The sequence below is a fragment of the Vanellus vanellus genome (assembly GCF_965231255.1).
Source record: "Vanellus vanellus genome assembly, chromosome: 17".
Taxonomy (NCBI): domain Eukaryota; kingdom Metazoa; phylum Chordata; class Aves; order Charadriiformes; family Charadriidae; genus Vanellus; species Vanellus vanellus.
Genome location: NC_138922.1, coordinates 7,648,191 through 7,671,844, shown reverse-complemented (window position 1 = coordinate 7,671,844; position 23,654 = coordinate 7,648,191). Strand labels below are relative to the sequence as shown.

Sequence of the window (23,654 nt, the reverse complement as noted above, 5' to 3'; positions counted from 1 at the left end):
TTTTTCTAATTGTGAATGTGTTGCCTGTGGGAGCACAGTTCTGGAGAGGAAAGTAGCAGGTTCTTTTTTTGTGTGTTTGTTTTTTTTTTTTTTTTAGTAAACTCCTCCTGTTTGCTGCTGGAACACATCAATTGTATCTTCATCCTCCATTTCCAACTATAGCAGAAAAAAAGAAAAAAAGGCTTTCAACTCTTCTCAGATATCTAGTGTAGGCTGGGTTGTTCTTACATTTTCTATCTTCATGTTTACTTTTTATGCAACGTAACCAGACCAGCCCCGCTCCCCTCCATCATCATCACTTTGTACATTTAACCTACCTCACTGTAACTCAAAAGCAAAGAAATTGCCTTGAAAAAAAAAATGCCAGTTGATAACTGTTGTCCTAGAATGAATTCTAGTATGTAACTTCAGGGTGAATTGTAGGACTCCTATGGAAAAGATCAGCATTCACAATATTTTAATTCTGTTGCCTATTTTGCCATTGCATCTTCTTCCTCCTATTTACTTCCTCAGTTTACCTTAGAACATTGCCACAATTCCACTTTGCCGCTGCTGTTGAAATGTGCAAGTGGCTTCAGCTACAGCATTAAAGAAAGCAGACTATAATTAAGGTCCCTAGCCCAACCAGGCAGTAAAACTGAGTATCAGCAAGCACAAAAATAATTAAAAACACTTTACATGGTCAACAATGTAACAAACTCCTAGTGGGGAACAGCAATACTTCATTAATATAATTCTTTTTTCACCATAACTGTCACAGTTGATATTCCTGGGATGTTCATGTTACCTACCAACAAAATCCATACCAAGATTGAACGAGTTGCTATAACTTATGTAAGTTATATTTCTAAACAGTCTCAATTTCTGCTCCAGGAAATCAAACTGGTTTATGGCATTTACCGCAGCTATAAATAGACTGATCCTTAGCTTCAGCATAACATGGATGGAGAGAAAAGCACCCCGTTGCCTCAATTATCAGTATTCCAAGTTTAAAAGTTGCATAGATTGTAGCCATAAGAGGCACATTCTTTGGAGCAACAGCTTAGAAAACACAGAACTACTATAAACCTTCTAAAAACAAGAGTCCCTTATTTCATAACAAGTGGTTCTGAAAAGCATATAAAACTGTATCACTTGGAAAGGCTGATTAAACACAGCTACGTGGAACAGTACAGAAAAATACCCGAGTCACAGCAAACCATTCTGTTCTTGGAACAGCCTTTGTTTTAACCAATTACAAGCAGACAACCCAAACTTCACACTATTCATTAATTTTATCCTGCTGTAACAGAGCTTCAAATAACAAATACCAGAAAATTACTTTTGTATTACAAATGCAAGTTTGCAAACAGGATCTCTGATAACATCCTGGCAAGCTTTTACACAAAAATAAAACCATCACTTCAGGAAAAACTCAAGTCTTAACTTACTGGTTCTTATCTCAGAGCTGTGACTCAATAAAGTGACAGTTTTACAAGACTCACCATCTGTATGCTATACTTCATTTTCTTATTTTATTACTACAGTGATACAGACTTATTCAAAACACTTAAGTCTGAGATTCCATTTCCAATAATTCTAAACTAGTTACACCAAAATAACGGTAAACAAAGATCAAGTTCTATCACTAATATATAAAATTACATGAGTATTTTATACGAAACAGAAGCATCAACTCCTGCAGCAAGTTTCAAATACAGTTCTTTAGTCTTGCTTCTATTGTTTACCTGTGCAGGTGTGTCTGTTTCATTAATTGGCTGCCCATCGAACCGGAATCTGATTTGCCTCATTGACAACCCCTGGACAAAGAGAAGTAACACAAAGGGAAGTCAGTCTGCTGTAAAAGTACTCACTAGTTTTCTCCCGAACTCATCACTGGAATTGCAGCATGATCATTAAAAGCCACCATTCATAATGCAAGATACAGTTTTCGTGCTCCCCTCATGCACTGACTTTAAGACATTTCACTAAAAATCCTTGCAATCTGTTTTGTATTAAAAATTGCATTGTGTCCAGTAACTAAGAGAACAACAGTGCCCCCACTGACTGCAAGTTAAAATAAAGCAAATTCTAGTACACAAGCCTCATCCCAAAGGCCAGGATTTTTATAGTGCTTTTTAATAATAATTCACTTAAAAATTAGATGCAACACTTTGGGTAACAAATGTCAAACAGTAATATGCAATACTTCTTTTTGATCTTCCCCAAAAGCAAAGGTATTCTAAAATACTTTTTCCAGAAATGCAACCACCATCTATTAGTCTGCAGCAGCAAAGGGTAGCCAATGGTAACTTTTTGACCTTGAATTCCTATTAACAAGAAATCGATGGATCAAAGTTTTTCCATGCACAGCTGGAACTTCAAAAAAAAAAAAATAAATTCAGGAATCTTCTACTTCCAGAAACTATGAACAGTATTTCAAATTAGCATTTCTACCACCTAACAGTAATTTTGCTGACCTCTTCCCATCCCACAGAAGACCACTTCTCATTCTCACTTGAGTGACAAGATTCAAAAAGATAACTAGATCCCTTCTACTAATAACATAAGCTCCAGCACTCTACATTCTGCAAAGGAAGATGAATGAAGTTTGAGGATACACCCAGAACAAAGAACCTTGGGGTCTACTGCTCTCCCAGTTTCATCCACTCTCCCTACAGAGTATCTAAAAATTCAAGAAGTCTAGTTGGTTTTGAAGTAAATGGATTGCATGGTGCTGTTGTGGCATCTCTGAATTAGAAAAGAAGCCTTCATTTAGCCATGCAAGAGCAGATGTAACATACAAAAGAAACCTAAAGGTAGTCATTATTTTTGAGAAGTTCATTTGTCATGAAAAATATTTTAATAAATATGAGTAAACTTTTTGGTAAGACTTTATAGTTCACAGCAAAATGCCTTCTCCAGCGTGACTAAGATTCTGCAGTGCTCACTCAGAATATCATCCTGTTTAAGAAAACCATGTGGCTAAGTGTCATGGAGGCAACATGTTTTTGCACAGCAACATTTGGTTTGAGCCGTTTTCTCAGAGATTGTGTTTCTTAAAATATATATCTCCTATTCCAAAAGTGTTGCTTTTTTGCAGGTTCTTGACAACTTTATGAGCTGAATAAATGATAGCTGAAAACATACTTCAAAATTGTACCTTGGTGAGATTAATATCCACAAAAAATTAAGTTATGTTCCATTGATGATTTTTTCCCCCCACTTAAAATAATCACAAACAGTCTTCATCTTCTAAACATATCATTTAAAGTTTAGTTACTTCCATGTGAGGTCTACTACATGCAATACATGTTTTTCATTCTTTAAAGCTGCTAAATTCTCTACTATCCACAGCTTCCACATCTCTAAAGTCCACATCTTAAGGATTTTAAGATCGGATAGCTAGTTAGGAAAACAAACAAAATCTAACTTTTAGAGATAAGCAAAACAAATGCTTTTAAACAAAAGTCTGAGAAGTAAGCACCAGAGAAATAAAATTTAAAGACAAGTCCATCTTCACAGTAACACGCTTCGGATACCTTCTAGCTTAAAACCAAAATCAGAAAAAATGTCTCACGTCCTAAAGAAATTTTTCCTTTCTCTCCAATCAACACCTGGGTGTTTGGTTGTTGTTTTAGATTCTTACTTTTTCTTGTATCCAAGTAATTAAAGTATAAGTGGCACTTCTAAAATCATCCTTCCCAGAACTTTACAAACAATTAACCAATCCTCAAACTCCCCAAAAGACAGATATACCTGCACTGTATGTTTGAAAAATGCAATACAGTGATCTACATGAGTTTGTATGACAGATAGGAAAAATGAGACCATAGCCTCAAACGTTCACTAGTTTACCCCCAGAATACAAGAGCATATTCACATGTTCAGTAAGACCTGATTTCCCCTGTTTTTATTCCTATTGCTATCGTATTGTAGCAAAGGGTAAACCACAGAGGTTTTATCTATGCGAAGTAGTTTGTTTTTCTTGGTGGTGAAATAGTTACCTCGGTATTTTATACTGATTTTATTGTATTCAATAGCATCGCCGAGTATTAGTGTTTAAAAAAAACCTTCCCTGATTCCAAACACTTTTGTGGAGATGGAACTTTTTAAAGGCAGACATTCATCAAAAAATCATGGACAGCAGAGACAAAGTTTTCCTAATGAAAAGATTCAGAAGAAAGTGTTAAATAGCACTACTCATATACAGGTGTGTTTAAAACTTGCGATAGCTGCCTGCAACCTGGTAGAGCGGCTGCAGTTGCCACTACACTAGCAAAATACATTGTTTTGTCCCTCAGAGGATTAATTTGACAACTAGGCCACAAGAGGAAAAATCAAATCTCAACATTAAATGTACAAGTTCCTTCTCAAGCTACACATTAGACACCTTAAAACCCTGAAATACTCATTGATATTCTCTCATCTCAGTACAATAATACTAAGCTAATGAATCAGAAGCCTATGACCAGATCAAGAAGTTACTGTTATAAAAATACCTCTGATCATCACTCAGCTCTCCATCCTAAATTCATATTGCAAGTTCCTAACCCACCCTTTCCATACTGATATTTTTGAGCAGTAGAGTAACAGTTGCCTCCCAACAGCCTACACCTACAATGCAGATTTCACAAAGATAACAGATCTTTATTTTACCTGTTTCCTATCACAAACCATTCAGTCCACTCTTATAGAGATCCTAAGAACAATGTACTTTCCACAACACAATTAGTTTCTGTTAAGTCCTTATCATTTTGCATGTTTACATGGTTTTAAGACTTTACTGTCTTCATCTATCGCTATGGAGATCACCTCTCCCCCAGACACTGGTTCTCCTGATGATCATACAGGAACCATACCTGTCGTTCACAATAGGCTTTCATTAGTTTACTAAGTGGTGTATGCCTCTTAATCTTAAACTGCACCACAGACCCATCTTGCCCTGCCACCTTCAGATTAATGTGGTCATTGTTTTCAGTCTTCACTCCTTCCTGTTGAGGAAATAAAAGAAAAAAAAAAAAAAAACACAACACTTTTTTAAAAGGCGTGAAACAAGAGGTTAACATTTAACCAAAGCGCAACAGGTCATTAAAAAGTACTAAATAAAGATATTATAGGTGTTTATCAACTTGAAACTTTGAATTAGGAAATAAAGGTCAGTACTTTTTATTTGAAAATAATAATTAAAAAAAGCCACACACAAAAAAACCCCAAACCCTACTAATACTAGTTATCATTCCTGAGATTGCTTAACATGCAAAGTAGCACTGAAGACTTACTAGGCCAGTTGTTTTACAACAAATTAAAAAAGTTATTTCTATCAAGGGCACAATAATATGCGACATTATAGTTCCCAATCAAAGCAATAAAGTTATTTATGTCATAACTATGATCACAACGACTAGCAAGTCTCCTTCTTACTACATCTCAAACTTTTTCGTATCAGTTGATGTACTTCTGAAGAAAACTTCCAGATACTTTAAAGGACTGCATTCGAAAAGGTGACAAAATCCGAAAAGAACCGAGCCTTCTCCTTTAGAAAACCTTTAAGAAAAAAAACCCTCCTTATAACAAGCAGTCCGATCCTCTCGCTTCCATTAGGAGCCACACACAGAAACTGCAGAGAACCGACTCTCAACTCCGCGGCTCGTGTTGCGATCCAGAGACTATGTCGGGAGAGGCTGCTGCCCAGCTCCGCAGGTGCCCACCAGCTTCTCCATCGTTCCGGGCTTTCGGAGAAGCGGCTAGAGGAAGACGGGGGGGGGTGGGGGTGTGCGGGATGGGGGTCCCCGCCATAGGACACAACCCCGCACGCCGCGCTCCAGCCCACGGCCTTCTGGCGCTTTCAAACTCCGTTTAAAAAAGGGGGGGGGATATTTAAAAAAAAAATGAAAAAAAGAAAAAAAAGAGGACGGCGGCAGCGCGGCGTCCGCTGGTTGTGGGTTTTCGCTGTGGCTGTTTTTTAATTCCTGCTGTTGCGAAGCGAAGCCCCACGCGGCTCCGCTCCGCCCGCGGCAGCCACCCCCCCACCCTCCGCGCCCGGGGCGGCCCCTCCCGCGGCCGGAGGAGCCGGGGCGGGAGGCGGCACAAAGGGGGCAGGGAGCGGGGCGGAAAGGCCCCGGCGCGCTCCTGCCAGCGCCGTGCGGGAAGGGGCTGGCGAGTGCCCCGGCTCAAGGCTGGTGACGAGCCGGGATGCTGCGCCCCAGCCGCCGCCAGCCGCCCGCGGGAGGCCGGATCCGGCCCCGCACAGAGGAGGAGGAGGAGAAGGAGGAGGAAGGCAACAGCAGCAACCGCCTCCGGACCTGCCTCCCTCTCCCTGAGGAGGGCGGGAAGGGAGCCCGGATTCGCCCCCATCGCCCCCCCCCCCCCTTTTCCCGCCGCCCTCCCCGGGGATCCTCCGCCCGCCCGCCCCGGGAGGCTGCGGCCCCGGCCCCCCCCCTCCCCCGGCGGGGCGGGAAGGCGGCGGCGGCCTGGGTGCGCAGGAAAATGGCGCGCAAAGGCGGCGCGGCGCAGCCGAAGGCCGTTGGCTGGCCGGGGCCGGGGCCGGGGCCGGGCCCGCGGTCGGGGCCTGGCCTCCCGCCGCCCGAGGGGCGAAGTGAGGCGGCGGGGGCGAGGGAGGGGGCGGGAGGGCGCTTGCCTCACCTTGGGCTTCTCGTCGGCCATGGCGAGTCAGCGATGTCCGGGCCACTCCGAGCGCCTCACAAAGGGGGGGAAGAACCGACCGAGCGCGGCGGCGGAGAGAGGAGAGAGAGAGAGGGGAAGGCGGGGGGGGGGAAGGGAGCGCGCACGCACTGCCGCGGGGCCGCGCCTTGCCCCGTGCGTGCGCGCGCCCGCCCCGTCCGCCGAGCTCTCCCCCTCCCCCCCTCCGGCGCGGCCCTGCCGCCCATTGGGCCCCGGTCGAGTGGGGGGGGGGGAAGGGGGAGGGCGGGGACAAGGGGAAGGTGGGGGGGAGGGAGCGCGCGCGCGCCCCGGCCGTTACATAACGCGGCGGCGGGAGGCGGAGCGTGCGCGCGCCCCGGCGGCTCGCCCGCGCTGCGTGCGCGCGCCCCGCCCCGCCCGCCCGGCGGGCGCAGCGGGCCCTGCCCGTGCGGCGGGTATTGTCCTCCGCAAAATGGCCGCCGGGCCGCGGCCGGCGGGAAGGGTCCTCCGCCCCCCTAGTCCCCCCTTCCACCCCCGGGCTCAGCCTCCTCAGGGCTGCCGCCCCTTCGGCACCTCAGCCCGGGGTGCTTCTGGATGCTCGTGGGCCTGCTTGGCTCTCCCCCCCGCCGGTGACCCCTCTGCCTCGGCCTCCTCAGAACTGACACGTTTCCCCCACACACACACTCGTGGCCGTCACTGTTTTATGGATGACACCGATGGAGGCTGTGAGGTTTGACAGCCATCTGCTGTGCTTCCAAAATCCCCAGCCTTCCCGTGAGGAAGGTGAGGTGTGAGTTTGCCCCAAAATAAGTGTCATTTTTGCAGAGGGAGCCAAGACCCCCCGGACGTCTCTGCTGCATCTGAAAAATGCATATTAAAACAATTGCAGTCAAGGTTTAGACTCTTCCACAAGCTGAGGACATGATGCAGCACCTCAAAAATTATAAGTGAAGAGGATATACTACTGATGATGTGATTCCGTCAAGTTTGTTCCAATGGAAGGGAGGAGGAAATGCTCAGTAACTCCAGGGACTTCACTGAACAGGTTCCCACAAAACAGTTTCTGAGCCTTTTTTTTGATCAACATTACACCCAGCGCCATCATTTGTCAACTGTTTCTCTACAGCACACAGGTTGAAAAGAAACACCACAAAAATGACCCTTGTAAATCCTTCAGGGACGGATTTACCGGGTGGCATCAGTCTGCAGCAGCGTGACTCCCTGTGGTGAACATGCTCCGGACCGTGACGCAGAGGTGGCCGTGTGGCCACGCACGCCCTCAGCTGCTGGTGTGACGAGACCCAGGCCTGCCTGTAACACACCTCCTGCACCGTTTTGGAGAAGCAACAAGACAAGATTTGTCCAGAATAAACTACTCAAGTAGTGAAATATCAACTGAAGAGAAACTTAACTTATGAGCTGATACAGACTGCTGCTCACCGTGGATTCCAATCCCCCAGTACCACCATTCTGAGTGCGCAGCCACAGCAAGTCTTTTGTTTTATTGCAATTGTCTGGAAATTGAAGAAGATGACAGGAAGCTGAACCTTTGCCCGAGTCCACAGCTGAGAAAATAACACAGCCACAACCCTACCTGAGGCAGCGAAGATGGCCTGCGCAGGCAGCTGAGCTTCCACAAAACACAGGCGGTGAAGTCTTTTACCATCTCCTTGTAGACTAGGCTCCCATATATTGTAAAATTTTCCTTCTGCTTCAGTACTCTGAAAGATTAAATCTCATCTAAAATTCCATAGAACCTTTTGGTTTTGGTATTTTACCCCTTCTCAAGAGTCTTTGCGAGTCAGTTCTGGAAAAAACAGAGGCACTGGAAGAGCTCAGTCTGACCCAGGAATGCAGCTGAGACACTGTTTTAAATTGTACTTGAGACTCCAACTGATACTCCTTTGAGCTACAGTTCCCACTCCTACCTGTGTCATTTTCCTTGATTTCTCATCAAAAGACTGTTCCAATTAGTCCATCCTGGCTGTTTTCCTTGCATTTAATTAATCATGTTATTATTTTTCTATTTAAGCTACTGGGAGGCAAGAAGCACCTATGGCTAGAGACAACAACGTGCTTCTGTACAAATCCCCCTCACACAGTCTGACGGTGTATCAGCCTCCTACAACCTCCCTTCATCGTTTATTTTAGCCCTGAAGAGCAACGGGCAATACCATCTGGACCTTCTGAAGTCCGTTATCACCACCAAGAAACAGGACTATATGTGAGAACAAGGAAATAAAGCATCTCAAACCCCACTCTCTTCTACTTCATACAGGGCTTTTTTAAGCGAGACTCAAAACACTTGGGGTGCTTTCCAGAACAAAAGACAAGTGCCATTTCCCAAAGGACCTTAAGTTCTATTTTTAGAAATGATGCAACATCACAGAGAAGCCACCGCTGTGAGGAAAGGCGTCACAAGACTGATGTCGCTCGATGGTCCTGTTTTATTTTGCTCTCCCCACTTCTTCCCGCTCCTTCTTTGAAGATGTCTGTGCCACAGGTCCAGGAGGAGGATTTCTTCGGGAGGTGGGAAGCAACTGGTCAAGGCCTGAGAGCGGCATGAAAGACCTGAATGCAGGAATGGCATTAAGTGAGACATACATTAAGGCCTGCATCACAAATAGAACAAATGTGCTGAAAATGAAACAGGAGAATACGCTAGATTTTATGAGAACGTATGGGATTTTGCTACCACTGCAGAAGTTGCATGTGCTCAAAAAAAAGCTGAGAACTGTTTCAGCTGTACCACCATTGGTGTCGCCACCAATTATACAAATTCCCAATCACAGAGCAGGTTTCTACAAACCTCATATTTATAGGGCTTTTCTTCTTACATAGCAACACAGGAAACTCACATTATACAGGAGATTCAATGGAGCTAACAACAAACAGCGCTAAAACCTGCAAAAATAACGGGCTAGACAGCAGCACTCCGAGCGAGCGGCAGGGGAGAAGCCACACTGGGAACTACAAAGGACCCAGTCCCGCAGGGTCCAGGCTGCAGCAGAGGGGAGCAAAGGCAAAGCTTTTTGTCTCTCCGAGCTCCTCCTCTTCAATGCATAGGGTTGAAGGGAAATGAACGGGGAAGCATCACAGTAAGAATTCCAAAGAAATTCCATCTTTGGGGAAAATAAAAATAATTCCACATGTTGTTTCCTAAAATATTTCCATGCCTTGTTTCATTCTTGTACAGCAGTTTTATAAGGAAGAAATACGGTGTATCTAGATCTTAGAGAGCGGTGGGCTTAAATCTCCATCCTCTTCTGAAGAGGGCAGAGAATATGGGTGTCCAACACAGGCTCCCTTTCACACTGTGATTTTAAAACATTAAGATTTTTAAGACGTTAAGACAGCTACAAGTGGAGTCGCACAAGTGTGTGCTACTGCACATGAGCAAGCAGAAGCCGACAAAAGCGACTCCAGCCCCTTAAAAACTGTGTGTTGCTCTGTGATTAGTTCAATGCAAGAATAAAAAGCAAACAGTTATTTGAAGGTGTAAGCAAGTGAGTAGGGCTGCAGCTGCCTTCTCAGCCTGGACCCTGAAGGTCCACGTGGCTTACTCAGCCCTTGCTCTTCATTAATACTAGTTTAGCACCAGGAACAGAAAATGCCTTTTGCCTGGGGCATTGCTTGTTCTGTGCCTTCCCTGATCATCAAGCTGATCTGTTCCCCAAGCCATGAAATAGCTTCCAAACCTCCTATTTTGCAACTTAGTAATTCCCCTCCTCATCAGGCCTTGATTTTTTTTTTGCTGTTTTGTTGGGTTTTTTTTATGGTGGTTTGGGTTTTTTTTTGTCTGACTGGAAAAAAGTTAACAGTTTCTCCTTGCCTTTGCTTTCCTCACCAGACCCAGAACCTGTACTCCAAAGCCTTTTTGAGCAATATGAAGTTCCACACTGACATGGTCATTCCCAATTATGCTGAATTACATGGACCAGACAAGCACAGAAGCCTTTTTGACAAGGTGTGAAGGAAGGTCTCCTTTCTAGACATGTGCAGACCTCCAGCCAGCCTTCAAAGGAACACTAAGAGATTTCAGGATTTCATACTAAAATTCAGCTTTCCTGAGATGACTTCCCCAGGAACCAGCCACCTTCCTTATCAGTTCAAGAGCATCAGATGCTGCAGACATGAAAAGCCACTGGCATTTTTAGTGAGTAAACAAAACGTGCCAAGAGACAGCAGGAGAGGATCAAAGAGCTATAGTTCTTAGACCAGCTTTTAGTGTCTCTTTACGCAGATGGGATTTGGGAGCAGAAAAAAGACACTGTCCCACTCCTAGATCCACCACCTCAGTCATCAACACCTCTCTCTCCAAAATGAGGCCAGTGAGACCAACAGGCAGTCTCCAGGGCTGGCAGGCCTTGCAATGGAGTTGGCAAAGGCTGACCACTTGCCTTTCGGCTGCCTCTCCCTGTGGGTAGGGCTGTGGTTCTCCGCAGAGTGGTCCACGGAGACAAATGTTTTGTGGAAAAGGATAAAAGGAAAGCAAGAGAAACACTTGCAGCACAGTGAAAGAACACAGGGATGCTCAGGCACTCGGGAGTCCCCAGGAAAGCCTCAGGTGGCAAGTTCTCCTATCGCGGTCGATGCTCAAATGAGCTCACGTGGACAGAACTCCCGAGCTTCGCTACATGGAAAGCAAACAGCGACTCCCATCCTTTTAACAAGGATCTCACTCGGTAGCCAAGCCTTAGATTCCCATTAAGAGAGTTAGCCAGCTCTATAGTAATTATGCGTTTTAGTTCATTAGTAGCTCTTAATTATGATGCCCATACAAGCTGCGGGCTGTGTATTTTTCTCCAGCACACTGATAGCATAAGCTATTAGAAGTGTCCTTCTACCAGTCACAACAAACTGATGCAGTTTTAAAAGCAGCACCTTACCCTTGAAGAATGGTGGCAGAAGACCTCTTACTGCTGGGTTTTCAGACATCCAGTTTTGATTTGTATCTGGAGCCATTTTAGTAACGTGTGGAAGGACATTTTGGATCTAGGTATGAGCACTAACATCCTCAGAAGTCTGCAGCATAGAGCAGCACCATTTTGTAAGACAGCAGATGAATTTGGTTTTGTACAACAGAGATTCGAATACAGGCACATCCCCAAACTCCCTCCAAATACAGGACTCTTACCCACCATAAAGGATGAGCTTTTTAAAAACTGATGAATCTTAGTTTTTCAAGCAGATTTCTGAAGATTTATTTTAGTTCTTCTAGCCTGCAACAAGCCATTCCTCCTGCCTGACCTGAACACACACTACTTCCTTTTCTCAGCACGACTGGAGTCACAACGTGCTCTTACCAAAGACAACTGCTAGCTTTATTTTTATTGGAAATGATGGATGCAGTAGCCAATAAAGTAAAAAAAGGGCAATTTAGCAGTGGAGTGTTGCAGCATTTGTCATATGAAGACAGAGAATTATTTAAGCGATCTTGAAAAATTAATTCTTAGCAAGCTTCTCTGAAAAGCACCAGTCTCAGAGGGATTGGCTTCTTCTAGCTGTGAGTTCAGCAAGACAGCGCTGCTAATATTTTTCTTAAAAAGTGTATCACTGAACAAGTTTGTTATTGAGAGGAATAGGCAAAAAGCGAGGAGTGTGCAGAGATGGGGAAGAGAGCAGAATGGAAAGAAGGGAGCAGCATGTGGTTAGTGTTTTATCACATCAAACTATTAACAGATAATCAAGTTCAATTCCATCGGTAGGTGAGCTCCCAGAGTTAGCAGAAAGTGGATTTGGCAGTGTCCAGCAGTCTCAGAGGCAAACTGCCCCGTCTCTAGGGGATCTGAACCCCCAGCCTGACCCCTGCCAGGTGGAGAAGGGAAAAAAATCTCATGACCCTGAGTAAGTGAATGAGGCACAGCAGAGTTCTTCCTGACACTGCCCAGCACCTCTCCCCGACCTGCTGTGATCGATCTAATACTTCATCACGAGCCCTTCTCCACCCTGCAGGCAACCCGCTTAAGTCATAGAATCACAGAATGGTTTGGGTTGGAAGGGACCTCAAAAACCATCCAGTTCCAACCCCCTGCCATGGGCAGGGACACCTCCCACCAGACCAGGTCACTCCAAGCCCCGTCAAACCTGGCCTTGAACACCTCCAGGGATGGAGCAGCCACAGCTTCTCTGGGCAACCTGGGCCAGTGCCTCACCACTCTCGCAGTCAAGAATTTCTTCCCGATATCTAATCTAAATCTCCCCTCTTCTAGTTTGAAGGCATTACCCCTTGTCCCATCACTTCATGCCTTTGTAAAAAGTTCCTCCCCACCTTTCCTGTGGGCCCCCTTCAGATACTGGAAGGGGCTATAAGATCTCCCCGGAGCCTTCTCTTCTCCGTACATTAATTTGATTGATCAGCTTTATCAATGAATTTGCCCGAGAACTACAGCAACTACTCCAGAGAACTTCACCTTCAACAACCTGGAGGCTCATCTACCTACAAGCATTCGAAATGGGTAAAGAAATGAGAGAAACTGGTCATTACGAGGCAATCAAGTAAACGAAGCGAACACGAAGACAATGTCGACTGACAGAACAGCACCGCATCCACGCGGCGCTTAAACCGCCCAGACAGGAAAATGAAGTAGACGGCGATGGGGGAGCAGCCGCCTCCCTGCCTGCCTGCCTCCTCCTCCTCCCCACTGCGGGCCCTGCCAGGTTCGGGGTTCGGAGGGGCAGCAGGCACCAGCCCCGGGGCGGTTCGGAGGCGAGCTCACCCCGCCGGCCAGCACCGGCCCTCCCGGGGCAGCCGCCGCCTCTCCGGCCTCCGGTCGGCCTCAGGGAAGGGCCCGAAGCAGCTACGGGCGAGAGCGGGGCCCGGCCCGCCCCGGCGGGGCCTTTGGAGCCGGCGGCGCTTCCGGGGCGAGGGGCCGGCGCCTGCTTCGAACCGCCGGAGACCCGCCGGGTTCCTTTCCCGGGTCCCGGACCGGTGCCTCAGCTCGGGCCGGCAGCGCGGCGGGGACGGGCCGGAGGGCGGCGGCGGGACACACGCTCGGTGGCGGCGCAGGCAGCGGCACGGGCAGCCGCGGCGGGGCCTCCCCGCGCACCGACGGGCGGGAGCGCGGCCGCCGCCATGGAGGAGGTGGACGCGGAGCCGCCGCTGATGGTGAGAACCGGGCTGGGCCGGGCCGGGCCAGGGGGGGTGCGGGAGAACCGCGGGCGCCTCTGACGAGCCGACATCCCCTCACAGGTGGTGCCGGGAGCGGACCCCTCCTCCAGACAGCTGTGCTTCGCCTGGGGCCCCGCCGAGGTGCTGGTGTGCGAGACCCTCTTCGGCCGCAGAGGTGGGTCCCCGTCCCGGGGCGAGGGCGGGCAGGGCCGGACCGGGCGCTGACCGGGTGCGTTTCGTTGCAGGCAGCGGGGATGGAGGGCCGCGCTCTTCCTGCGTCTTCGTGGTTCGTAAGGATCAGGATATCTACATCCACACTTTGAGGAAACTCTTCAACGAGTCGCACGGGATCTTCATCGGGCTCCAGCGGAGCGAGGAGGAGCTGGCGGGGAAGTCGAGGAAAGCGCAGTGAGTGGACATGAAACACCCGCCAACCCGTTCCTTCTCCAGCCGGGCAAATGCCATTGACTTACCAATCCAGACTGCTCAGAGTGGCTGTCATTGGCAGCAGTGCAAAAAAAAAAAAAATAGTTTTAGGGTACTTTTACCCTAAACAAGGTCCTGATCCTTCCAATAACTGCTGAATAGCGCCTTTGCGCATACAGCCAGCTGTCATGGTTTCAGCTGGGATGGACTTGACTTGTTTGCAGCTGGTGTAGTGCTGTGTTTTGGATTTGGGATGAGGATAGTGTTGGTAGCGCACTGATGGTTTTGGTTGTTGCTGAGCAGTCAAGGCGTTTTCTGCTCTTGGCACCACCCTGCCAGCGAGCAGGCCAGGAGTGCACAAAAAGTTGGGAGGCGACACAGCGGGGATAGCTGACCCCAGCTGACCACAGGGATATTCCATACCATGCTCAGTATACAAAGCTGGGGGAAGGAGGAGGAAGGGGGGAATGTTCGGAGCCATAGTGTTTTTGTTCCCAAGTCACCGTTATGCGTGATGGAGCCCCGCTTTCCTTGGGGTGGCCGAAGACCTGCCATGGGAAACAGTGAATGGAGTCCTTGTTTGGCTTTGCTTGTGTGTGCAGCTTTTGCTCTACCTATTCAACTTTATCTCAACCCATAAGTTTTTTCTCACTTTTACTCTTCTAATTCTCTTCCCCATCCCATCCCAACTGGGGGGAGTGAGCAAGCGGATGCAGGGTCCTAGTTGCTGTCGGGGGTTAAACCACACCACCAGCGTACATGCAACCCCTGCATGTAGCCTTGCTGACTCCCACTAGATTCACCCAAGTACTGGGAGCATCCACTGCTGCAGAGAAACTTGCAAGGCTTTAGTGGATAACAGGCATGACACTGAAACTCAAACAGCTCTCTGTAACTGAAGCCTTTTTGTGTTTGGCAGATTGGTTCAAGTGAGTAAAAACTACCGATCGGTGATAAGAGCCTGTATGGAGGACATGCATCAGGCAGCTAGTAAGTTTGTTTCTTCTCTTACTGCAATAAAAGGAAATACTATTTGTGATTATAAAAGTAGCATTTAAATTGTAAGTTAATGCAACTACTGTAAAATACATGCGTAGATTTCAGTAATTATCAAGACTCCATTTCCATCTGCAAGATTTTCAAGTTGGTTTGTAAATCTGGTCTCAGAGATTTTTTTTTTCCCCACTATTTTAACTGATTTTCTGGTGACTTGCAGTCTTTGCAGTTTTATGGGAACTTGAGTCCAAATTAACAGCTTGCTCCCCACCAAAAGTGGGAGATTTTACTCTTCCCTTCCATCCGTGCCCTGTAGCCATACCCAGATTTGCACAGGATTTATAAAAAAAGTTACAAAGTTTTATATACAAGTTAGCTTTGCCATGCGTGCACTTATTTAGGTCTGTGCTTGGTGAGTGATGAGGTATTGTTGTCTTTATTTATGAGCCCTGAAAGGGCTGTGAAAGGTAAATATGTTGTTCTTTGACTTTTCTTCTTCTTCCCTCAGTTTCAACCCGGGACCCTGCTCTGCACAGCCAGTATAGTACTCAGGTAATCTGCAGTTGTGTCATAGAGTCACAACTGAACACGAATCACTGCATAGTAAATTAATCGAGGCCAACACTGTGGCAGTAAGGCATTTTAGATTTAACTCTGGCTTAGTACATTGGATGTGTTTCATGACCAAAAATAAACAGGAATAAATAGTTAGCTCCTGTATTTCTAAAACAATAAAAAGATGCCCAACATTTGGATTCACTGCCATTTCTTAAGCATATATTCAGTATTATAGGTGTGGTTTTCTTGTCATTTTAAAGCCAGCTGTGGGCCAGTCTGAAACTTCACCTGTCAAACACTCAAGTTCCAGTCAGCTGCATCTGAGCCTTATAGCAACTCTACATGTTCACCGTGAACTGTCAGACACTAGGAGAGTGTTATGGGAAGAGCAGATTGGTCACAGTAGCTTTGTCCTATTAGCTGCACTGATATTGCTTCATTGGCCTTTCTTTCTTTCTTTTTTGTTTGTATTGTTAAACCTCAGGAGTGCAAAAAGGCTGGAAATAACACTTTCTGTACTATTTAGTATTGCCCACTGATGACAGATTATCATTGCATTTCAGTACAAAAACAGCTTCAACATTTTCTAAGACATAGAGAAGTTGTGGCCTGTTTCTGTCTTTTAATTTGTATCTCCGAAATGTCAGTATGACATTTCTCTTGTCTGTAAGAACTGAGTTTAACTGATTGGTATGGACAGCAGATGCCTTTGTGTGGTTAAAAAAACCCTAACTGGAATAATTGCTAAATCTGAGGCACAGCCCTGCTTTTTTTCAGGTTTCTATTCTCTCTGCAATGGAGCTGATCTGGAACCTGTGTGAGATTCTGTTTGTTGAAGCAGCTGCAGGTGAGCAGTGAACTGTCCTAATGTTAAGACTGAAGGGATTTTTGTTTGCATATTTGTTTGCTTAAAATGTGTATAGTGTCCGTTGTGTCATATTTGGATATGTTTTAGAGACGTGACAGGTGTCAATATGCCTTTTAATACCTCTTCTGCCTCAGTAAATTGCCTTCTTCAGATTGAGTTATGTCAAGCTATTAGATTTGCCTTCTACTTTTCCCCCTCATGTTGTTCACTGCAATTTAAATTGTCTTTTTGACAGAAAGGTAGTGAAGAAGAGGAATATCCAAAGTTGTTGCCAATTTGACTTGTAAGCATAAACACATCTTTCAGCATCAAATATGTTGATGCCAACTAACATTTACGCATTCTCTGATGCAACTCCTTTAACTTTAGGATGCCATTTTTTAAGTCAGTTTGTTTACACCAGCATTTTAAAGTAGTAAATATTTTTTTTTAAGGAAATTGGATTATGCAAACAAAGATGCTACTTGCACAGTCCCAGAATTCATAAGATTCACAAATTGTAGATTACTTACTCTCAAGAAAAGTTAATCACCTAGCGCCAGATTTCCTCCTCATATTCAGTTAATGAGTTGATGCTAAATTAAACAGAAACGTTCTGTGTGTCTTTTGGCATTGCGAGATTTATGATCTGAATCACTCACCTTTTACTTCTTCAGGTAACTGGTTAGGGTTTTCTGCTGAACTCTGCTGCTGTTCTGTCTAAAATTGCCCCACAGAAATCTGTCAACAGCCTGCTGCTCCCACAGCCTGGCTGCTTAAGGAACTCTGTTCCTTTTTAATTTGAGTGTGGCATATAGAAATCCAATCGGTAAACCTCATTTAATGATTTTCAAACCATTAATGTTAGAAGCATGTAAAATAGCAGTTTGGGAACTAAAAGAATGAAATCTATGCATACAGCTGGTCCCCTTCTGCTTCGTCTCCTTGACTGGGTTCGACTTCATGTCTGTGATGTGGACAACATGGTCCGTGAAGTTCTGAGCAGTGAAAATCCATCGAAACATGAGCTCTTCTGGAACGTGGTGAGCATAGCCGCCTATAAGATTCTTAAACAAAGAGAATTCAGGCCTATGTGTTTTGCCTTGCTCCTCCCCACTAGACTACTCCTCAGAAACTAATAGCCAGACACTGCTACTGTCTGCCTATATAGGTTTTAAGATGAAGCCATTCCGACGATCACCCTGCCCTCATTCCCATCCTGATCCTTTCACTTTCATGATCCACAGAGGTCAAGACTTATACTCTGTATTTGAATTAGCAGGGCCTGCAGTTTAAGCATTTTAGCTTCACTTAACTTGCCTAAATGACAAGTTAGAATTCCCCTCTGATGCTCCTCCTAGGTATTTTGTAGCCTTGTGCAGTGCAACGCTCACAGATGGGTGGCTTTTGCAGGTAGATGTCTTTGTGCTGCAAGGCCGAATGGATGAAGCACGACACTTGCTCTCCAAGGAAGCCACTGCCAACCCCACGTCAGTGAACATGTACAAAATCTTGGATGACTTGATGAAGAAGATGCCTATGCCCAGCGTATGTACAAAGTGGATTTTTTTCATGCAGTTCCACTGGGAAAAGAGGTAAAAGAGGGATGACAGTATTAGTCCAGTCTAGTTCATCTCTCCTGTGGCTCCTGTAATGTCACTGCCTGTTGACCATTAAAACATCTCAGTCTTAATCCTTTGCAGTAATAATAATACTTGTGTTCTTGACTTGCTCAAAAGACTCAACCATACAGGCAAAAACCTGTTAGGTGACAAAATTACATAGTTAGAAAGATCTTTTTTTGCAACCAGGATACAGTATCCAGTTGGCTGAAACAGTTTCTGTTGAGAACTAATTTCTTGTACAGAATATTCTCCTAAGACTTTTCCAGCAGGGTTTCCCTCAGTTGCAGTGATCTCCTTGTGGAGGAAAAATTGCAGCTGTATCACGGCGATCTCTCATAGGCTCTCCTTTGCCTTATTTAGGTGGGTGGAATAAGACACTTTGAATGCAACTGCAGGGCATGGAAAAATTTGATGGCAGCCCCGTGTTTATTTTTTTATCATGAATGACTGAGTTCAGCCCAAGCGCCTGTTTTGATTTGACTTGGTGTTTCCTTTATTTTATGTATCTTATCTCTGTTCAGCTTGGCAACACCCAGACACTTACCGAGATGGAGCTGAAATGGCAGCACTGGCATGAAGAATGTCAGCGATATCTGCAGGATGGAACTTTTGCTTCCAATTCCCACATGGAATCCATCTGCAAGGTGTGTTTTTTGCTGGGAAGGAAGGAAACTGCAGACAAGTATTGGATCCATCCTTGTGAGTTTCAGGAGCCCTGTGTAGCCATAAGTAACTTTAATATGCTGGATCTGTTCATTAAATCAGGAGATTGCAGGCCAGTCTTCTGTACTGTGTTCTTTGTTTAGCAAAAGTCTTTGCAAGCCTGGGCAGATTGTTTTCTCTTTGCGTCCAAGGCCATAAGACTGATTAGGAAACTGGGCTCCGAGAAGGATCTTTGTCCTTTGTTATTTAATTTTGATTAAATTCTCAACTTTGCAAAATGGGAGTTAGGCTCTGAAGATTTTACAATGCAGCTGTGTATATTGCTGAATTTGCAGAATTACTCCTATGTTTTTCTCCCATTAGATCCTGCTGGGAGATGAGGATGCCATCCTGGAGAAAAAGGAACTCTTGACCACTTGGTACCACTTTCTGGTTACCCGACTCCTGTATTCCCATCCAACTGTGAAGCCAATGGAACTGCGGTTTTATGCACAGGCATGCAGTAGAATTATCTTTATATTCTCCACCGTTTCTTGCACACAAGGGTTACTGTACTGAAAGAAGAACTTTGGGAGGGTTGACATCTTACAGCAGCTACGTACCTGTAAGATGTTTCCTACGGTAAAGAAGTTTCTTCACCCTAGGTGTCCCGTAGCAGAGTCTCAGGCAAAAATCCCCCCCAAAATAATTTCATAGAATCATAGAATTGCAGAGGTTGGAAGGGACCTTTAAGATCATCAAGTCCAACCATTAACCTACCCTGACAAAACCAAATTAGAGTGGTACAGCAGCAAGGACCGCTCAAGCTGAGTGTCTCCGGAGAGGGACCCAGAACAAAGAAATTCCTGGGCAATCACACCCTTATGATCTCTGCATCCACCCTTCCCGCGCTCTTCAGCGCCTTGCACGCCCCACCTGGTCCAGTGGTAATTTACGGTCTGGGGTCTTCTTATTCCTCATTGGGTTCTCTGTCTCCAGGTGGGCCGTTCACTGTTCTTATCTTGTTGGGTTGCAGCTTCTGCTGACGGTAGTAGCTTCCTTATCTCCTGGTTTGTACCTGTCTCAGGGCCTTCCTTTGTGTAACTAAGTAGAAGTTCAACACAAGTTCAAGTTATCTAGGTGAAAGTTCACGGCTTGCGGCCTAAGGCTTCAGCAACTTTAGCTACTTATACTGAGTGAGTTCTATACAAGTAGTATGACAGTGCGGCCTAACACTAAGTGATTAACTCTGAGCGATTAATTTTATTTAAACTGAACCACTAATATTCCATATTCCTTTACAGTCCTCCCTTTGTTTTTATGTGAGCATTCCTGGTAATATGTCAAGCACTCTTGAAGTCCTTCAAGGCGTTTAACTATGGCCCATAGTCTCATATACAAAATGACTACAAGTAATGGGCACAACAGAATCAAAGCTGATGATCGCTACCGGGTGGAGCACGTGATTATAGATTCCCGTAGCTGTTGGTGACCACCCAAAAAGAGTTTCCCCACCATCGGTGTTCTCCATCCTTCACTCTTTCCAAGACATGATGTATCTCTTCTGTGGACAGCGATTAGAGATTGTTGTTCATCGTTTCAGCCACGTTTTAGCAATTGACATAGGTCATCGTGCTGTAGCGATTTCTTCACCAGTGTAAGATCTATTCTGATGGGGGAATTTATAAGTGGACTGGGAGACTGATACAGTGGACAAATAATTGTTGAAGACCCAGTCTCTTCAATGTCTAATGTTACTAGTCTTGTTCCTGCAAATTGTTTTCCTGGTTTCCTTATGCTAAAATAAGGAAAAGTCTGTTTTGTTAATGTGTTCAGTCTCTATGGCCTATTATTTCCCATAAACCTAAACGAGGCTGCTACATCCAAACAAATGTCTTCCTTTTACCATCTCACAACTTCTACATTTATCATGTCTTGTAATCTCATTCCACAGTCTAGTATGGACCTGTTCCTGGGTGGAGAAAGCAGCCCTGAGCCTCTAGACACGATTTTAATGGCAGCCTTTGAATTTGAGATGCATCAAGTGATCAAGGAATGCAGGTTGAGTTTTAAGGTTTTTGATTCTCTAGTTCTACCGTATTGCTTCTGTGGGCATTCACTCCAATAATATTTGGGGTAGAGGATATGGGTACAGCTTACCTGACCATCCTTTCAGAGAATTTAGTAAGCATATGTGAAGCAGGCAGCAATTAAAAGTATTCCGTTAGGTCTGGGAAATTGCAACCAGACGTTATACTGAAATACAGCTACTGTATTGCTAAGAAACGCCTGTGGAAAACCTGATGCATTCCTTGGCTGTGGTAGGCTTAGTTTTTTTCTTTGTTTTGCTTGCTTCAAATACAGCATTGCCCTGAGCAACTGGTGGTTTGTGGCTCATCTGACTGACCTACTCGATCACTGTAAACTCCTGCAATCTCACAATCTCTAGTAAGTATTTACTTGCATTGGTTATTCAGGCACCCAGCAGCCAGGATGACTGAAACAGCATGTGGATTTCGGTTGAAAAGGAGCATCTTGGGCATGTGCAGAAGATGGAGAATAAAGGTGCTGCACGTACCTCTGACGTTACAGGCAGCCCAGATGCTCTGAGAAGCAGCAGCAGTTGCTGACCTGATGAGTTTGACACACTATGCAGCAGTGCCTCAGTGTTAGGATTTTTTTTTTTTTTAATATTTTATCTGAAATATAATCAAGGGCCCAAATGTTTGTGATTATTTGGAATAGTGAGAAACTCATCTAGAAAGAGTTTCTGTACTTGTGTTCTGAACAAATTTAAGTTTGAGCAATTGAATTTTGCTATCTGAATTCCCTTGGAAGTTTCAGCCCCTTAAAGCACTTTCTCTCAGTTATATTTGCCAAGTGCTGTACATATTTGGCAGGTCTCCCCAAGGAGAAACCTGACCAGCATGCTTAGGCCTGAGGTACAAAGCTTATTAAGATAGCCCATGAGAAAACATGCTGCATAAATTAAAACTACCTGTGAAATAAAGTCAGCATTTTTTTTCCAATGAGGTGCAAATAATAATGCCTGTTTCTTTTCTCTCCCCCCAGTTTTGGCTCAAATATGCGTGAATTCCTTCTGCTGGAGTATGCCTCAGGACTCTTCTCCCATCACAGGTAGCAACTTTTTTTTTTTTTTTTTTTTTTTAATCAGAGGACAGACTAACATCAAGGCAGCCAAAACAAATAACTACAAAGGCAAAACTTACAGAAGCCACTGTTGGAATTTCAGCAAAGGTGTCCCAAATGGATCATACACCACTAGCAGATTTCCTTTCCTGAATGAAAGGCAAAAGCTAGTTATTAGAACCCATCAAGTATATTGACTAGCGCAGAATTACTCCTGCCAGTGCGGCTTTTTTGGTACAGAGCAGCTTGCACCGAAGCACCTGTGACATGTGGGTATTCCAAAATTGTATAACAGGCAACTGGCAAAAGCTGAATACTAAGTTAATCAGAGCTAACTGTTATTAATGCAGACTCAGCTTCTCCTTGTAGCTTTACTCTTGTGCTTATTTAAGATTTGTATGATTGTGATTCTTGATTTTTTTTCCTCTCAGCCTGTGGCAGCTGGGGGTAGATTACTTTGACCATTGTCCAGAATATGGCAGGGTATATTTGGAACTTCACATTGAACGGATACCCCTTAACACAGAACAGAAGGCCCTCAAAGTGCTGAGGATCTGCGAGCAGAGACAGATGCATGAACAAGGTGATTGATTCTTAAACCTCATTGTTTCATAGCAATACAAGTGAAATTACTGAAACTAATTCTTTCCCTTTTCTCCTATGTTTTCTCCTAAGTTCGTAGCATCTGTAAAATCATGGCCATGAAAGCTCTGCGGAATAATCGCTTGGGCTCTGCCCTGTCATGGAGCATCAGAGCTAAGGATGCGGCTTTTGCTACACTAATATCAGATCGGTAAGTCTGAGTCAGCAGCTCTCGGATGACTGCTGCTATAGTAGGGTGGTAGGAAGGGGAGAAGGCAGCCGCTCTGCGATGGACCAGAAAAGGTCCTGCTGTGGGCAGATTGGGGTTGGCTTTCCCTCAGACCAAGCACCTGCTTCTGCACTAGCAAGTGACATCCTTGGGTCCTCTCATCTGGAATACCATAGCTGTTTCTTTTCTATACTGTTTTACTTCATGAAATCTAGAGGTGAAACAGATTGGCTTTATCTAAAAGTCCAATCCTCTTAAACCTTGCTTTGATAAACATTTATTTTGGCAATATCTCTATCTTATGCGCTGCCCTTTCACTTGCTCCGATACTGTTTGATGGGCTGTACAGGGAACTGATTTGGGTGGAGGATATTCCCCTTCTGTGCTTTATTCAGCAGATTATTTTTAACCAGTCTAGTTCACCATGCAATCTCAAGACAAGTCAGTAGGAGTCATTTAAGACACCATTTGCAAAAAAATCTCAAGCCACAGTTAGAACATAGGTAACAGAGTTTTATCGTGTCCCTGGTTTTGCATAAGCTTGTCACAGTATCTGACCTTGCAGGGGTGGGAAGGTTGTTATAAAAATAAAGCTGAAGAGGATGCTAACACTTAGCTTAGGTCTAGACAAAAAGCTATGGCAACTCTATGTGTTTTAATCTCTAGCAATGCATGTCATGTAAGTTTTTGCTAATTGGAAATAGGCAGGTACGAATCTCTTTGCATAGTTAGAGTATAATCTTGAAATTACACTCTGGGTAGGTGGCCAGGCAATACTCCAGCTTCAGCAGTGAAAAAAGGGAGTAGTAAGAGATTGTTGTTTTGGGGTTTTTTGGTTTTTGTTTTTTTTTTTTTTTCATTCGCAGG

General features: G+C 45.0%; 2 protein-coding genes and 1 long non-coding RNA gene across 4 annotated transcripts in view; 1 reads left to right on the top strand and 2 right to left on the bottom strand.

Annotated features, from left to right (window-relative positions):
* SUMO2 (small ubiquitin like modifier 2) lies at positions 1-6,809 on the bottom strand. Of its 2 annotated transcripts, XR_014269801.1 has the most exons (6): positions 6,625-6,809; positions 4,842-4,973; positions 1,728-1,799; positions 519-578; positions 318-428; positions 1-156 (listed from the first exon to the last, which is right to left on the bottom strand). XR_014269801.1 is itself a non-coding variant. In XM_082492173.1 (4 exons), the coding sequence occupies exons 1-4, from the start codon at positions 6,643-6,645 to the stop codon at positions 94-96; spliced, it is 288 nt and encodes a 95-aa protein (XP_082348299.1). In that variant the 5' UTR covers positions 6,646-6,808; the 3' UTR covers positions 1-93. The 2 variants fall into 2 exon arrangements, 1 of the variants encoding a protein (XP_082348299.1); XM_082492173.1 differs by lacking the exons at positions 318-428; positions 519-578 and having other exon boundaries at positions 6,625-6,808.
* Positions 6,810-8,960: 2,151 nt separating this feature from the next.
* Positions 8,961-12,509, bottom strand: LOC309679112. The gene is made up of 2 exons (XR_014269808.1): positions 11,511-12,509; positions 8,961-9,192 (listed from the first exon to the last, which is right to left on the bottom strand). It is a non-coding gene; the product is annotated as an uncharacterized lncRNA (long non-coding RNA).
* A 1,187-nt stretch (positions 12,510-13,696) lies between these two features.
* Positions 13,697-23,654, top strand: part of NUP85 (nucleoporin 85) — a gene marked incomplete at its 5' end in the record, with an annotated part of 14,310 nt that continues 4,352 nt past the window's right edge. The window contains 15 exons of the mRNA XM_082492011.1: positions 13,697-13,729; positions 13,814-13,907; positions 13,978-14,140; positions 15,078-15,148; positions 15,663-15,706; positions 16,490-16,559; positions 17,481-17,602; positions 17,973-18,107; positions 18,706-18,828; positions 19,211-19,342; positions 20,781-20,887; positions 21,191-21,274; positions 21,899-21,964; positions 22,408-22,559; positions 22,652-22,769. Of these exons, the coding sequence (XP_082348137.1) occupies positions 13,697-13,729; positions 13,814-13,907; positions 13,978-14,140; positions 15,078-15,148; positions 15,663-15,706; positions 16,490-16,559; positions 17,481-17,602; positions 17,973-18,107; positions 18,706-18,828; positions 19,211-19,342; positions 20,781-20,887; positions 21,191-21,274; positions 21,899-21,964; positions 22,408-22,559; positions 22,652-22,769 (1,514 nt within the window). The remainder of the gene's footprint in view (positions 13,730-13,813; positions 13,908-13,977; positions 14,141-15,077; positions 15,149-15,662; positions 15,707-16,489; positions 16,560-17,480; positions 17,603-17,972; positions 18,108-18,705; positions 18,829-19,210; positions 19,343-20,780; positions 20,888-21,190; positions 21,275-21,898; positions 21,965-22,407; positions 22,560-22,651; positions 22,770-23,654) is intronic.